Source organism: Ctenocephalides felis, unplaced genomic scaffold, assembly GCF_003426905.1.
Source record: "Ctenocephalides felis isolate EL2017-DRISC unplaced genomic scaffold, ASM342690v1 CF-g0.4_SCAFFOLD_01886, whole genome shotgun sequence".
NCBI lineage: Eukaryota > Metazoa > Arthropoda > Insecta > Siphonaptera > Pulicidae > Ctenocephalides > Ctenocephalides felis.
This window is the reverse complement of record NW_020538040.1, coordinates 2,779,757-2,798,065: the sequence shown is the minus strand read 5'-3', so window position 1 is coordinate 2,798,065 and position 18,309 is coordinate 2,779,757. Positions and strand designations below refer to the sequence as shown.

General features: G+C 30.6%; 1 protein-coding gene across 1 annotated transcript in view; it reads left to right on the top strand.

Moving 5' to 3' along the window:
* Positions 1–18,309, top strand: part of LOC113378406 — a gene marked incomplete in the record, with an annotated part of 191,058 nt that overhangs the window by 54,320 nt on the left and 118,429 nt on the right. The window contains 3 exon segments of the mRNA XM_026618933.1: positions 6,463–6,579; positions 9,385–9,564; positions 12,061–12,274. Of these exon segments, the coding sequence (XP_026474718.1) occupies positions 6,463–6,579; positions 9,385–9,564; positions 12,061–12,274 (511 nt within the window).

The window sequence follows — 18,309 nt, the reverse complement described above, 5'->3', positions numbered from 1 at the left end:
AGAGTATACCGAGTTGCAGTAGAGCTTATAATGTTAGACAATGTTTTAGAGAATTTAATTATGTATAAATTTCTCATATACACCATTCATATTGAACGAATGGTTTAGAAGTTACAAGAGATGCAATAAACAAATGCACAAATATTGTTGATATGTTTATTATTATATGAATAGGGGAGAGCTGGTAGGGTTCAGTGTAAATATTTATACCAAAAATAATAGTGCGGTGATTAAATAGTATGCGTAGTGATTTTTAAAGTAAAATGTTATAAAGTGCAATAGTGTTAGTTTAATTTTATAATAATGTTTCGAAAAAATGGAAAGGTATTTATTTGCTTATCAGTAGAGTCCCTTTTCAAATTAACATTTTATTTATAAATAACATTTTATTTATATAAAATATGATTTTTCTAATATTTTCTTACATGTCTTTTTAGGGTTTTTGTACAATTTTAAATTGCTCGTCAGTAGAGTCCCTTTTGTGATAAAATTATTTACTAAAGTTTTTTTCCGCTTTTTGTTTAACTTGTCTGTCAGTAGATTCCTTTTGTTGTAATAATCATAGTCCTTTTTTTACTTATATTTTCGTGTAACAAAAATCGAATTTGCTCATCAGTAGAGTCCCTTTCGTTTTATAATTGTTTACAAATATTTTTTTTAGATTTATTTCTCCTTGGTAGCTTTATATCATTTATATTTAGTTTAGAATTCTTTTGAAAATCGAAATACAGTTTGCTCGTCAGTAGAGTCTTTTCTTCTCTTACGTTTTATTAATTTTTTTTCTCAGAATTTGTTTTGCTCGTCAGTAAAGTTCTCTTCTATAACATTTGAATACTGGTTTATCAAATGGTCAGTAAAGTTCTGTTTTTGTATTACGTTTTGTTAAGAATTTTATGGATTTGTTTGTCAGTAGAGTCCTTTTCTTAAATATTTTTTTAATATTTTTGAAGTCAGGTCCAAATTCATTTTGATCGATCTTATAATCTTTTTTCTTTTTTGCAAAAAATGTGCTTAACAGTAGAGTTCCTTTTTCTATTTACATTTTTATTTGCTTGTCAGTAGAGTCTTTTTTTCTTGAAATTTTTATTTATTTGTGAGTAAAGTCCTTTTTATTTTTGACATTTTTATTTGGCTTCTTCCTTTTACAACATTTTTTATTATTTTGCTCGTCAGTAGAGTCTTTTTTGCCTCTTGATATTTTTATTTGCTTGTCAGTAGATTCCTTTTTAATCTTGACATTATTATTTGTTTGTCAGTAGAGTCCTTTTTAATATCTTTGCTCATCAGTAGAGTTCTTTTTCCTCCTAACATTTTAATTTGCTCGTCAGTACAGTCTTTTTCTCTCTAAGCATTTTTATTTGCGTGTCAGTAGAGTCCTTTTTTAATATTCTCATTTACAAATTATTTTGCTCGTCAGTAGAGCCATTTTTTGTCTGTCGACATTTTTATTTGCTTGTCAGTATAGTCTTTTTCTCTTTGTACAGTTTTATTTGCTTGTTTGTAGAGTCCCTTTTTTTCTTGATATTTTTATTTGCTTGTCATTAAAGACTATTGTTAATATATTTGCTCGTTAGGAGTCCTTTTTTTCTTAACATTCTAAGATGGTCGTCAGTAGTCCTTTTTAATATTTAATTGTAGATTCTTGTTTATATATTTGCTCGTCAGTAGAGTACTTTTCTCTCTTGAGATTATTATTCGCTCGCCAGTAGATTTTTTTTTTATCTTGACATTTTAATTTGCTTGTCAGTAGAGTCCTTTTTTCTCTCGACATTTTTTTTCCTTGTAAGTAGAGTCTATTTTCAATATTGATATTTTAATTCGCTCGCCAGTAGAGAGCCTTCTTAATAACTTTGCTCGTCAGTAGAGTTATTTTTTTACATCATTCTAATTTTCTCGCCATTTGAGACTCTTCCTATATCATTGCTCATCAGTAGAGTCCATTTTCTCTCTCAACATTCTTGTTTGTTTGTCAGTAGAGTCCTTTTTCTCAACATTTTTATTTGCTTGTCTGTAGTCCTTTTTCACATTTTAATTTCTCATCAATAAAGTCCCTTTTTCTCTTAACATTCTAATTTACTTGTCAGTAGAGTTCCTTTTGTCTAAATTTTAATTTCAAATCAAGATTTAAATGTTTCTTTTGTTACAAGTCTATTTTTTCTCGTCATTTTATGCTACCTATGTTTGATTAGCATGTCAGTAGAATTCTTTTTGTTTTAACATTTTGAGTTTTCTTGAACTATAATTGGTTCAAATACACAACTGCAGTTGCATTTGCAGCTGCAGCTCCGTCATTTTGCTTCGCGAACTGGAATTACAGCTCATGCCGAATTCCAATCTAAGAACTATTTCCGTGTCCGAAATTAGCCTAGTGGCGAGTTGTAAACAATATTCATCATTTCATGAATTTGTATATATATATATATATATATATATATATATAATGTGTGTAATTTGCTCGTCAGCAGAGTTCTTTCTTTCTAACAAATGGGATATTCGTATAGTGCTCGTCGAGACCTTTCGTTTGATACCCAACATGCCTATATTTGAAGTAAAACTTCCTAACTCATATTTGATCTCAAATTCTGCAACCCATTGGTCGGCTTTTTATTATAACCATTGTAACTTCTGAACGGTTTGTCCAAAGTCAATGGTTTGTTCGGCAAATTTGTTCTAAATTATAATATCTATAATAAGCTCCCTTACATCAGCTTGTTATACTTTAAAATTAAAATTAAATAATATAAATATAAATATAATAATTAATTAAAATTAGATAATATAATTTGTATAAATTGTCGGAATCCTGTAGATTTCTTGTGTTTGTAAATACAATATTACGATAGACCTTTCATTTGATACCCCACATGCCTATATTTGAAATAAAATGTTTTGACTTATATGGAACGCGAGTTTCGCAACCCATTGGTCTACTTTTTGTTGAAACTCTTGTAACTTTTGAACCGTTTGTCCAAAGTAAATGAAATATTCGAGAAATTTGTTCTAAATTAAACCATCTATAATATTCTCTAATACAGTTTGACCGGACTTTACTGACAAGCTAATTTCTTATGTATGACAATGTCTTTTCTTCAGGACGCTTTTGCTTGTCAGTAGAGTCCTTTTCTAACGTTTCTTTAAAATGCTTTTATTTTCCCCAGAAATTTTGTTGTAAAGTATAAATTTAATTCGCTTGTCAGTAGAGTCGCTTTTTTCTTAATAGTTTTATAGAATTTGCTCGTCAGTAGAGTCCCTTTGAATTTTATTAGTTTGCTCGTCAGTAGATTCCCTTTTTCATTTTATTAGTTTGCTCATCAGTAGAGTCCCTTTTTCATTTTTTATTTTAATTTGCTCGTTAGTAGAGTCCTTTTTCATTTTTTTTTTTTAATTGGCTGATCAGTAGAGTCCCTTTTAGTTTTTATTTTTTTATTTTGCTCGTCAGTAGAGTCGCTTCTTTTATTTTTATCGTTTACTTCTCAGTACTGTCCTTTGTTTTCCTAATTTTATTTTGCTCGTCAGTGAAGTCCCTTTTCCTTTAATTTTCAGTTTGCTCGTCAGTAGAGACCCGTTTTCTATAATTTTTAGCTAGCTATTTAGTAGAGTCCCTTTTCATTTTAGTTTTATAGTTTTCACCTCAGTGTAGCCCCTTCTTTTTCTAATTTAATTTTGCTCGTCAGTAGAGTCCCCCTTTTCTTTTATTTTTTCAGTTTGCTTGTCAGTAGAGCACTTCTTTTCTTATTTTCAGTTTGCTTATGAGTAGAGTTCTTTTTTCCTCGTTAGTAGAGTCCTTTGTTTCTTCTATTTCAGTTTGGTCGCCAGTAGAGTCCCTTTTGGTTTTTATTTTTAGTTTAATTCACAAACATCTAAATTGATCAGCGCTTATAACTTGCCAATAGGCAAATTTTGGAGACTGAAACTTTGAAATGTTAAAGCAAAAAGGACTCTACTGACGAGCAAATTAACAAAAATAAAATAAAAAGGACTCTACTGACGAGCGAAGTAGAAAAATAAAAATATAAAGGGACTCTACTGACGAGCGAACTATAAAATTATAAAAAAAGAACTCTACTCACAAGCAATCTGAAAGAAAGCAAGAAGTGAACTGACGAGTAAACTAAAAAATAAAAGAAAACGGACTCTACTGACGAGCAAAATAAAATTAGGAAAAGAAGGGACTTTACTGACGAGCGAACTATAAAATTAAAAAAAAAGAACTCTACTCACAAGCAATCTGAAAGAAAGCAAGAAGGGACTCTACTGACGAGTAAACTAAAAAATAAAAGAAAACGGACTCTACTGACGAGCAAAATAAAATTAGGAAAAGAAGGGACTTTACTGACGAGCGAACTATAAAATTAAAAAAAAGAACTCTACTCACAAGCAATCTGAAAGAAAGCAAGAAGGGACTCTACTGACGAGTAAACTAAAAATTAAAGGAAATCAGACTCTACTGACCAACAAAATAAAATTAGGAAACGAAGGGACTCTTCCGACGAGCAAAATAAAATTAGGAAAAGAAGGGACTCTACTGACGAGTAAACTAAAAAATAAAGGAAAACGGACTCTACTGACGAGCAAAATAAAATTAGGAAAAGAAGGAACTCTACTGACGAGCAAACTAATAAAATTAAAGCAAGAGAGATAGGTAGAGCCTAGAAAGAGACATCTATATATATATAATATATATATATCTGCGACTGCAGCGCCGTCTGTGAACGTTGGTACGAATCTTAGACAGACAGATTCTTGTTTATATTTATAACCTCAATTATCTTCACAAAATCGACCGGCCATATGGCACAGAACGCCGACCAAAAACATTAAATCATGTTGCTGTCAATTGGAAATTGGCACCGGTGCCAAATTCAGAGGATTTTTGGCAACCGACCGAAGAAATTTGACACTCTTTTATTATTTCATTTCATTTCTACTGAGTTAATATACAACTATTGTAAATAATAAAATAAATATCAGTTGTAAGAAGATATATATTTTAACGAACTCGTCAGAACGTCAGTAGAGTCTGTTTGTCATAAATATTGTAAAATATAAATATTGTAACTAGATATCTATTTTAATGAGCTCGTCAGGGCGTCAGTAGAGTCCCTTAGTCATAAAATTGTATTTGCATGTCAGTAGAGTCCCTTATAATTCTTATTTTTACTTTGCTCGTTAGTAGAGTCCTTTTAAAATTTTACTTTTAGTTTGCTTGTCAGTACAGTTCCTTTCATTTCAATTTAATTTTGCTCGTCAGTAGAGTCCTTTTCTAACATTTCTTTAAAATGCTTTTATTTTTTCCTAACATTTTTGTCAGCAGAGTCTCTTTTATTTTTCGTTGTCAGTTTGCTCGTTAGTAGAGTCCTTTTCTAACGTTTGCTTGTTAGTAGAGTTTCTTTTTTTTAATAGTCAGTAAAGTTCCTTTTTCTTATAAATATCTTCTAATAATTTCTTTAAATTTAATTTTGACTTGCTCGTCAGTAGAGTTTCTTTTACATTCAGTTTTAGTTTACTCGTTAGTAAGGTCCCTTTTTCTTTTCGTTTTTAATTTGCTCGTCAGTAGAGTCCCTATTTATTGATTTTTTTTAGTTTGCTCGTCAGTAGAGTCCTTTTTTATTGATTTTCAAATTTGATCGTCAGTAGAGTCCCTTTTTATAGATTTTTTTAGTTTGCTGGTCAGTAGAGTCCTTTTTTATTGATTTTTTTAGTTTGCTCATCAGTAGAGTCCCTTTTTCAATCAATAAAAAAGGACTCTACTGACGAGCAAACTGAAATTTCAATACAAAGGGACACTACTAAATTCTAATAATTTTAGAAAAAAGAACTCTACTAACAACCAAATTCAGAAACTGTCAGTTCATAAAAAAATATGAAAAGCAGTAGAGTTTTTTTTTGTTTATAAAATTTTAATAATTTAATAAACTTTACCGACTCCAGTAAACGTCCATAGATGGGGCTATTGTCTGTTAATAGTTGCAAACGACGTTCATAGAGGCGCTTATTGTCTTTGGCGTATCGTACTTCTATGGTACTAGGTTCTGGTTTTGGTTCTAGATAATTGTGGTTTATATACATGATAAATATTAAATTAAATATTTAATATTAAATATTAGATTAAATATTAATTAATTAATTAAATATTAGATTAAATACTAAATATAATTATGATCAAATATTATTTATAAATATTCAGAACATTTTTATTTAAATAATCAAATTTCTAACTATAATAAAAAATAGTATTAGTGACTAGATATCTATTTTAATGAGCTCTTCAAGACGTACGCCTAACAGTTTTTTTTCTTATTGAATTTTATCATCATGCAGAATTTTTTTTTTAACTTTATAGAATGTGAATATTTCAATTTCAAGCAAACTAGCTTGTCAGTAGAGTTCTATTTGTCTTACCATTTTTTATATGATTTCAAAATATCTTAATACTAACTACATCTATTTTTTTAATTCCAGACTCGCCTAGAAGACCTCAAGGGCAAAATCAATGAAATGGACCAATTGAAGCAGAGTTCCAAACCTTTACCGCTATCTGCCGAGTGCTTCGATCAACTCCTAACAGATTTAGAAAAGGTGAGATACCTAGAAATACTTTAACTGCGAATTTAAAGTATGCCGAATTGTTGTAGAGTATTGGGGTAAAAGACAATATTGTAGATTATTTAATTTTGAGCAAATTTGCCGAATATAACATTTATATCAAACGAATGGTTTAGAAGTTACAACGAATTTAATAAATAAATGCACGAACGAGTTACGGTACTATAAACAGTGCAACGGGTCCAACATGAGTTAAAAAGTTTTACTTCAAATATAGGCATGTTGGGTATCAAATGAAAGGTCTTGACGAGGACTATCTTGAAATCATATTCACAAACTCTACAAATCAATAGGGTTCCGTACAAAGGATTTAGTCAATCTATTTTAACAATTTGAAGTATACCAAGTTGCTCTAGCGTGTTTCTGTATTAGAATAAATTATAGACACAAATTTGCTGAATATTCCATTTACTTTAGACAAACGGTTCAAAAGTTACAAGAGATTTATTAAAAAGTAGACCATTGGGTTGCAGAACCTGAAGACAGATATAAATTAAAAAGTTTTACTTCAAATATAGGCTTGTTGGGTATCAAATGAAAGGTCTCGGCGAGCACTATCCAAATATTATTGAAATAGACCCAAGAACCTTATAGGGTTCGTTCAAATAATTTATTTAATTTCCAAAAGTGTACCAAATTTCTCCCGAGACACTAATATATCAGAAGATATTATAGATCATTGTATTTAACACAAATTCACCGAATGTGTCATCCAAATCGGACAAATCGTTCAAAAGTTACAAAGGATTTAAGGAAAAGCAAACCAATGGGTTGCAGAACTCGGGGTCAAATACGAGTTAAAAAGTTTTACTTCAAATTTAGGCATGTGGGGTATCAAATGAAAGGTCTCGACGAGCTCTATCCAAATATCATAGTTACCCAATAGGGTTCCGTACAATATTTAAAAAAAAATTATAAAACTAAAATTCTATTTTTATATTTTATTTTTAAACCATAAATAAATCTCTCATGTCATTTCTTCTCATTACCTGTGACATTTCTAAAATAAATTTAGATACAAAAAGACAGATAAAGATTTCAAGATCTAAAGAAGAAATATGAAGACGTAAATCTTTAGACTAAAATAGATTTAGAAAAAAAAGTGTGGGACGAGTGAAATGTTGACAGGGGACTGTCAATTAGTTTACATAATTTTTTTTTTAAATAGTACAGTTTGAAATTTTTATGGTTTTGTATTTTTTATATTTAAATGACTTATTAAGGTATAACATACTCAAATTATAACATTCTAGTGCAAAAAATACGTTCTGAGGAGCTCTTTGAAAGTTACTTAATCAATTAACAAAACATTTTAACTTTTTACTTGTAAACGTGTTGACTTTTGTTTTGAAATATTTTGTTACAAAAATATACAGTTTTGTATTATTTATATTTAAAAGACCCTTTGAGGTATAACATACTCAAATTACAACATTGTAGTACAAACGGTACGTCCTGCAGAGCTCGTCAAAAATCAACAAACTAATTTTGCATGTTTCGTGCACTTTGTGCTAATTCAACACTATTTTTTCTACTCAAAATTATCAAAAATTATGTTTTTATATTTTTTATATTCACTACATATATTAAAGTATAACATACCTGAATTACAGCACTGTAGTACAAACGGTGCGTCCTGGAGAGCTCTTCAAAACCAAAAGTCGTATTTTTACAAAATTTTAACATTTTTTGACTAATATTATGTGGAATGTTTGAGTTTGCTCGTCAGTAGAGTCCTATTTTGTCCTAATATTCAAAATAACATTGTTTTTAAATTAAAGTTTTTTTGCTCGTCAGTAGAGACCCTTTTGTATTAAAATATTTTTTTTTCTAGATTTTTTTTTACAAATTAATTCAATTAAGATTGATTGAGATCAAGATGTTTATAAAGTTACTGGTGCAAGTATTTGCTTGAACTGTCATAACTTCCAAACCATTCGATTAGTATGAATGGTGTGTATGGGAAATTTGTTCAGAATTAAATCATGCACAATATTGTCTAACATCATAAAGCCCTACAGCAACTCGGTATACTCCAAAATGCATCTGAAAACCGAATAATTCATAAAGCAAAATAAGTGTCTTTGTTTACTATATGCGTCGTAACTTCTAAACCATTCGTTTAGTATGAATGGTGTGTATAGGAAATTTGTTCAGAATTGAATTATTTACAATATTGTCTAACATCATAATGCCCTACAGTAACTCCCTGTACTTTAAAATAGCACTTGAATCGACCCAATAATCCAAAGTACCCAAGTACACTAGTTTCCATACAAACTTCATCAATTTCTCAAGCTTCACACATACCGCACACGAAGACATCTTGCCTCGGAACGCAGTATACCGAGTGCATTTTTTTGTTGCAACTCATATAACTTCAAAAGCATTCGATTAGCATGAATGATGTCTTCGACAAATTTATTCACAACTAAATTCCCAACAATATTGTCTTTTACCCCAATGCTCTACAGCAACTCGGTATACTCTGAAAAACTCTTTTGAAAACATATCGCGTGTACAACTTTGCTTCCGCCATTATTTTGGAGGACTTGCCTTATAAGAAACGGCGGAAGCAAAGTTGTATATTTAATATTGATATTGTTTTGTTTCGACGCTTGTAACTTCTAAACCATTCGTTTAGTATGAATGATGTCTTCGACAAATTTATTCACAACTAAATTCCCAACAATATTGTCTTTTACCCCAGTGCCCTACAGCAACTCGGTATACCCTAAAAACGCATTCAAAATTAATATATTTCTTTTTTCCTTTCAGACAACTTCGGAACTGACCAATCAGCGTCACCAGTCTGCACAAGCCCTAAATTCCCTTCAAAGACAAAGTGCCCAATTAGACGCTGCAAGGGCTTGGGTTTGCGAATTAAAGACCAGGATTAACATTAGTAAGACTATGCAAGACCCTAAGGACCGGGAAAGGGTCATCGATGGAATAATGGTAAGGAAAAGGAAAAATAGTCAAAATGTGAGTTAAGAAGTTTTACTTCAAATATGAGTTGAGAAGTTTTATTTCAAATATAGGCACGTTGGGTGTCAAATGAAAGGTCTCGACAAGCACTTTAAGAATAACTTTGTAACAAACTCAACAAAACAAAAGGGTTCCGTACACATAATTTATTTACTTTTAGTTATCAATTTTTGATATTTCAAAGTTGCTCTAGGGTTTTACTATATTAGACAATATTATAGATAATTTAATTTAGCACAAATTTGCCGAATAAACCATTTACTTCGGACGAACGGTTCAAAAGTTACAAGAGTTGTAACAAAAGTAAACCAATGGGTTGCAGAACCCGAAGACAGACATGAGTCAAGAAGTTTTACTTCAAATATAGGCATGTGGGGTATCAAATGAAAGGTCTCGACGAGCACTAACCAAATATCATAGTAATAAAATCAACGAACGTCACAATATCTAGTTTGGCAATATTAAATTATACCAACTTGACGTAAGATAATAGTATATTAGAAGATATTATAGATCTTTTAATTTAACACAAATTTGCCGAATAAACCATTTACTTCGGACGAACGGTTCAAAAGTTACAAGCGATTTACTAAAAAGTCGACCATTGGGTTGCAGAACTCGGGGTCAAATTTGAGTTATGAAGTTTTACTTCAAATATAGGCGTGTTGGGTATCAAATGAAAGGTCTCGATGAGCACTTTAAGAATATTATAGTGACGTCTTCATAAAAATAAATAGTACTCGTAGGAATAATTATTATAAATATGTCAAAAGTGTCAGTAGAGTTTTTTTCTGTTTATATTTTATTTACAGTTTGCTCGTCAGTAGAGTCCTTTTTAGTAAAAATCTATAGTTTTAGGTTGCTCGTCAGTAGAGTTTTTTTTTACTAAGTTTTCATTTTGTTTGTCAGTATGAGTCCTTTTCATTATAAAATTTTTCCGAAATTGTTCGTCAGTAGAGTCCTTTATATTCCGATTTTTTTTTATTTTGCTCGTCAGTAGAGTCCTTTTTATTACAAATTTTACAAAATTGCTTGTCAGTAGAGACCTTTTTATTCAACAAAAAAATCATTTTGCTTGTCAATAGAGTCCTTTTTAGTCAAAAAAAATGTTTTGCTTGTCAGTAGAGCTCTTTTCATTTCAAAAATATTTTGAAATTGCTCGTCAGAAGAGTTCGCTTCATTTCATTCGTCAGTAGAATTTTTTTTATTCTAAAAAAATCATTCTTCTTGTCAGTAGAGTTCTTTTTCCTAAAATAACATTTTTTCTAGATTTGCTCGTTAGTAGAGTCCTTTTCATTAAAAAAAATCGTTCTTTTCTGTCAGTAGAATTCTTTTCATTCTAGAATAACATTTTCCCTAAATTTACTTATCAGTAGAGTCCTTTTCATAAAAAAAATATTTTGCTCGTCAGTAGAGTTCCTTTTTCTAAAATAACATTTTTTTTAAATTTGCTCATCAGTAGAGTCCTTTTCATTCAAAACAAAATCATGTTTTTCGTCAGTAGAGTTCTTTTTCCTAAAGTAACACTTTCCCTGAATTTGCTTGTTAGTAGAGTCCTTTTTATTCAAATATTTTTCATTTTGCTCATAAGTAGAGTCCTTTTTAAAGTATTTTTTACATTTTGCTCGTCAGTAGAGTCCTTTCTATTCCAAAAAAAATTCATTTTGCTCGTCAGTAGAGTCCTTTTCATTCCAAAACAAATTAATTTTTCTTGTCAGTAGAGTCCTTTTTTATAATATAACATTTTCCCCAATTATGCCCTTCAGTAGAGTCCTTTTCATTCCAAAAAAAAGTCGTTTTGCTTGTCAGTAAAGTCCTTTTTATTAAAAAAAAATCATTTTACTCGTCAGTAGAGTTCTTTTGATTCTAATATTTTAATTATTACATCTCTTTTTATATTCCATAAAATATTTTCGTAATTTTGGATTAAAAATTAAAAAAATCACCCAGGCTAAGCACAGTCTAAGCGCCACTCTGGTGCAAATGTTTACCCAAGCGCATTTAGACTGTTTATGTACTGTAGCGATTTTCCAATTTTGTGAAAACTATTGAAAAATGTGAAAATGCCGCCAAGCTAAGCACAGTATAAGTGAAAATGTCGCACAGAATTATTTGCAAATGCGTTTAGACTGTGACTATGCACTTTTTCAATTTTGTGTAAATTAGACAACTAACTATTTTTATTTTGAAATTGAATTCTAAATGAAATGACGATTGTTAATGTTCCGGGAGATAATTTGATTTATGATTTATGATTTACATTTGATTTACTCAGATATAACAAACAAGATAATGCAAAAATAATGAAAGCTACAGTATTTGTTGTAATATTATATTTGAGAACGTTTAAAATTTCTCGAACACTCCATTACGGTACGGGAAGTTCCAGCAATTTGCCTCAAGGCACGATGCCATACACCACTAGTTTATTATTATTATTATTAATTAACCATTTTTTTTTCCCAGAATTCCGCACACGAGCGCTCCAACTTGGTGACGGACGCTTTGGGCAACTTTGCGAATCTGGAACGTCAGTGCAGTCTGCAGCAGGCTAGCAAATCTACGAACCAGCCAGGAGGCGACCCAGTTTGTTCTGAACTTCGAGAAAAGGTCGAAGGGCTTAGGAAGGACTGGGAATGGGTCTTGGCACGAGGTGAAGGGGATGAAGACGGCGGTAAAGGTAAGTGGAAATTTTTATTTGTGGATATATATATATATATATATATATATATATATTCGTATAGTGCTCGTCGAGACCTTTCATTTGATACCCCACATGCCTATATTTGAAGTAAAACTATTTGAGTTATGCTAGAGCTCGAGTTCTGCAACTCAATGGTCGGTTTCTGTTACGCTTCTTGTAACTTCTGAACGGTTTGTCCAAAGTAAATGGTTTATTCGGCAAATTTGTACTAAATTGAAAGATCCATGATGTCTTCTAATATTATATATATATATATATATATATATATATATATATATATTTATATTACGGATACAGGATTAAATTTAATAATTACAGAAAATAAATTATCTTAATTGAATGAATTACAGTAAAAATACAACTATTAAACAATATTAAGCCTAACATTAGTATTATCTAATACAATAACTTGAAGAAAAAAATGTTATAAAATTCGAATAGTTTAATTAAGGCTTGTAGATCTTGAGATTCTTCTTATGGTAAAAAAATCCTTAAATATCCGTTATGCAATTTTTATTTGAGTCCCATATCTGGAAAATAATGATTAAGAGCAGTATCAAACAAAATATATAATATGAAATAGTATTACCTTACGTCAAATTGCAATATTTTAATATTGCCTAAATAAACATTGTGACGTTCGTTTAGTTTGTTATTATGATATTTATGTAGAGCTCGTCGAGACCTTTCATTTGATATCCCACATGCCTATATTTGAAGTAAAATGTTTTGACTTATACTTATATATGCGACAGCGTGTTCTGCAACCCATTGGTCGGCTGTTTATAATATCTTTCCTAACTTTTGAACCGTTGGTTTAAAGTGAATGGTTTATTTGGCAAATTTGTTCTAAATTGAAAGATCTATAATATCTACTAATATACTATTACATTACGTCAAGTTGGTATATTTAAATATTGCCAAAATAGACATTGTGACATACGTTGAGTTTGTTACTATGATATTTGAATAGAGCTCGTCGAGACCTTTCATTTGATACCCAACATGCCTATATTTGAAGAAAAACGTTTTGACTTATATGGGATTGCGAGTGGCGCAACCCAATGGTTTACTTTTTATTAAATCTCTTGTAACTTTTGAACGGTTTGTCCAAAGTGAATAGAATATTCGACAAATTTGTTCTAAATTAAATTATGTATAATATTATCTATGTATATTATGTGTGTCTGTTATTAAAATATATATTGTGAATTATATAAAGGATTTAATGGAACCTTATTGGTCCGTTAAGTCTGTTACTAAGATATTTGGATAGTGCTCGTCAAGACCTTTCATTTGATACCCAACATGCCTATATTTGAAGTAAAACTTTTTGACTCGTGTTTGATCATGAGGTCTGCAACCCATTGGTCGGCTGTTTATTATATCTATTGTAACTTTTGAACGGTTTGTCCAAAGTGAATGGTTTATTCGGCGAATTTGCTCTAAATTAAATTATGTATAATACTGTCTATGTACAATATATATGTATGTTACTAAAATATATATTGTGAATTATTTAAAGGATTTAATGGAACCTTATTGGTCCGTTGAATGTGATACCAAGATATTTGTTCAGTGCTCGTCGAGACCTTTCATTTGATACCCAACAAGCCTATATTTGAAGTAAAACTTTTTGACTCGTGTTTGATTACGAGTTCTGCAACCCATTGGTTGACTGCTTTGTTATATCTCTTGTAACTTTTGAACGGTTTGTTCGATTTGAGTGCAATATTCGACAAAAAAATGTATGTAAATGTAAAAAAATGCATGTAATGAAGTGTAAAATTAAATTATCTATAAAATTGTCTAGTACAGTAACACTGTACATCAACTTGGTATACTTAAAAATAGCAAAAATTGATAAGAAAAAATAAATAAATTATGTGTATGGAACCCTATTGGTTCGTTGAGTCTGTTACTAAGATATATGTATAGTGCTCGTCGAGACCTTTCATTTGATACCCAACATGCCTATATTTGAAGTAAAACTTCTGAACTCACATTTGACCCGCTGTACTATTTATAGTATGATAACTCGTGTGCATTTATTTATTATATCTTCTGTATCTTTTGAACGGTTTGTCCAAACTGAATGCAACATTCGGCAAATTTGTTCAAAATTAAACAAACTATAATATTGTCTTGTACCATAATGCCCTATAGCAACTCGGTATACTTTAAAATAGCAATTAAAAACTGTTAATGACAAAAAAACTCTTGTCAAAGATATCCTTGCTTGCTTGTTACTAAAGTACATACATTCCTTCAATCCTTTGTAACTTCTAAACCATTCGATTAATATGAATGATGTCTTCGGCCAACTTATGTAAAAATAAACAATCTTCAATATTGTCTTGTATCATAATGCTCTACAGCAACTCGGTATACTTTAAAACCACGATTATTATACTAGATGTACAACTTTGCCTCCGCCGCTTTTAGAATACGAGTTGTTCACAATAATGGCGGACGCAAAGTTGTACAAGTATTGTATGTTTTAAATTAGTAAAAACATCGGGAAGTTCTAGAAATAGAACGAAACGTGCCAAATAAAAAGTGTGTAAAATTTTATCTAGTTTAATTCGTTCTTGGACAAGTTTTTCCTAAACTAATTAGTTTTGAAGTTATGAGCGAAAAAGTAAAATTTTGTCCCAAAAGTACAAAATCACTTTACTGTGTCTGTTTATCCCGGTTTCCCTTATTGGTTTCACTAAAGACTAATATTGAAGTTTAGGGGAGGCGTGTCGTATAATTTATATGCAAAACAAAAGGGTTTGATGCAAAATGATGCCAATTTGCATCACAAAACAAAACGATTTTGGCGACAATTCAATTTAGGAACATATGAGGGAAATAGTTCAGTTTGCTCGTCAGTAGAGTCCCTTTTTCTTACATTCTTAATTTACTCGTCAGTAAATATTCTTGTTCTTATATTTTTAATTTATTCATCAGTAGAGTCCTTTTTCCTTTTATTTTAATTTTGCTCGTCAGTAGAATCCTTTTTCCTTTTATTTTAATTTTGCTCGTCAGTAGAATCCTTTTTCCTTTTATTTTAATTTTGCTCGTCAGTAGAATCCTTTTTCCTTTTATTTTAATTTTGCTCGTCAGTAGAATCCTTTTTCCTTTTATTTTAATTTTGCTCGTCAGTAGAATCCTTTTTCCTTTTATTTTAATTTTGCTCGTCAGTAGAATCCTTTTTCCTTTTATTTTAATTTTGCTCGTCAGTAGAATCCTTTTTCCTTTTATTTTAATTTTGCTCGTCAGTAGAATCCTTTTTCCTTTTATTTTAATTTTGCTCGTCAGTAGAATCCTTTTTCCTTTTATTTTAATTTTGCTCGTCAGTAGAGACTAGAGGTGGGTCGTTGACGGTTTTGCCGTCAACGAAACGAAACGGTTATCGGGGTTTCGTCAACTAGTTAAATAACTAGTTATTTTTCAACTATAGTTATTTTTAACGATTCAACGCTGGCAACGTTAAGAAACTGATAGTTGAAATAACTGTTTCATTGAAAGTTGGTAATATGAAGTTTGTTCTTATAAAAGTCAAGTTGACGTTGGATTTGATGAATAAAAAGAAATAAATGTGAATTGTCACATTTATTACACACACACACACACACACACATATATATATATATATATATATATATATATAATAAAGGTTTAATTTAAAAAACTTAAATATTTTCATTACAGCAAAGCCATATACTAAAACATCGAATTTACATGTTATATAAAAATAGCAATATAAAAATGTATAGTTATATAAAATGTTATGAAAAATAAAAAATCAATTTTCAGGTTTAGTTTAAAAAAATTATTACAAGACAAATGCTATGAGATTTTTATGAAAAATATTAACCATTGAAAACTATAACAAATGTAACTGATTTTCTAAAATTAAACGATTTGGCGCGTGTTGCAAGTTTCTTTTAAGATGTACATGTACATTTGCTATATTATAAAAGCAGTAGCCCAGCAATAAGCGATTTTCATAGTATTAGTTGATCCTTTCCGACGCAGGTACCTGCCTACGTTCGTTTTCGACAACGAACGAATTCCTATATCGTTGAAAAAACTAACTGGCCGCCATGTTTTCAACTGTTTCGAAACTAGTTGATTTTCAACTAGTTATTTCGTTGCGACGAAACGGTTAGTTAGTTAACGAAGAAGAAACGGTTGAAAATAACCGTTCGTTGATTCAACGCCCATCACTAGTAGAGACCTCTTTTCTTTTTATTTTTAGTTTGCTCGTCAGAAGAGTCTCATTTTCATTTTATTCTAAGTTTGCTTGCCATTAGAGTCCCTTTTTCTTTTTCTGTATATTCTCTTCAGTAGAGTTCTTTTTTTACTGAATAATATTTTAGCAAAAATTTTCATGAATTTGCTCGTCAGTAGAGTTCCTTTTTATAGGATGATATTTTATTTCAGATTGATGATATTTATTTCAGGTTTATTAATTTGCTCGTCAGTAGGGTTTCTTTCCTTTAGTAACTTCCGAAATTTTTAATTTTAGTTTTGCTCGCCAGTACAGTCCTTTTCTTTCATTTTACAAGCTCTCGCCAGTAGAGTCACTAATTCAAAAATGATTTTTTACCATTTTTCCTGTATTTTCTCGCCAGTAGAGTTCCTTTCTTATAAACTGATATTTTAATACAGAGTTACTAGAGTCAGTAGAGTTCTTTTTCCCTTTAATATGATATTCTACCAATAACTTCCGAAATTGTTGATATTTAGTTTTGCTCGTCAGTAGAGTCCCTTTTTATCTTATTTTTACTTTTGCTCGTCGATATATATTTTTTTAAATTTAGCTTTCTTGTCAGTAGAGTCCCTAAATGTTATTTTACTTTGCTCGTTAGTAGAGTCCTTAAATTTACTTTACTTTTGCTCGTCAGTAGAGTCCCTTTTCAAGAAATTTAGGTTTGCTCGTCTGTAGAGTCACTTTTCACGAAATTTGGGTTTGCTCGTCAGTGGAGCCCCTTTTTTATAAAATTTAGGTTTGCCCGTCAGTGGAGTCAATTTTCACGAAATTTAATGAAGAAGGGCTCTACTGACGAGCAAAGTAAAATAAAAGAAAAAGGACTCTACTGACGAGCAAGTTAATAAATCTGTTATACGTGCAAATTCAGAAAACAAATTTCTATGACGTCACTTTAGAAAATAAAAAAATCATTATAAAAACATTAACTCTACTGGCGAGCAAAGTAAAAATAAAAGCGAAAGAAAACTCTACAGTTAAAATAAAATACAATGATTCTTTAGAGAAGCAAAACCAATTTTATATAAAAAGTGAACTCTACTGACGAGCAAATAAGACAAAAGCGAAAAGGAACTCTACTGACGACCAAACTGCAAAATCGAACACTTCCTCTTCACCTTCATAACTTTTTTACTAAACTAAACAAATTTCCGAATCCTAACCCCAACCCCCCATCCCTCCCGGATCTATAAATTTCATTAGACCGGATTTTACGATTTTTCGTGCATCCTCTCACCCCGCCCTGTCCTCGTTTTATTATAAATTCGTTACGGCGATAACGCAATTTCCACATCACGTAGTATGTTGGTAGTTTTGTTTGTTTGCCGCCCCTTCTGAGAAGATTTCCTTTGTTCAATTTACGACGCCACTGTCACGCGGTGGCGCGACCTTTGCGAACGGGAGGAAATGTCATAGAGTGAACTATTCGAGAAAATTGGTATATGTGTATGTATATATATATATATATATATATATATATATATATATATATATATATATATATATATATGAGTAGTTGCAGTAGATTCCCTTCTTAATTTCACTTTAATTTAGCCTTTTTCTTGTACCATTTCATAGAATTAGTCGAGTTCCTTTTGTTTCACAAAGTTCAATTCCTCCTTTTCTTTCATATTTATTTTGCTTGTCAGTAAAGTTTATTTTTATTATTTAGTTTTTAGTTTGTTCGTCAGTAGAGTCTCTTTTTTTTTCATTTTAATTTTGCGCGTCAGTAGAGTCCCTTTATAATTTT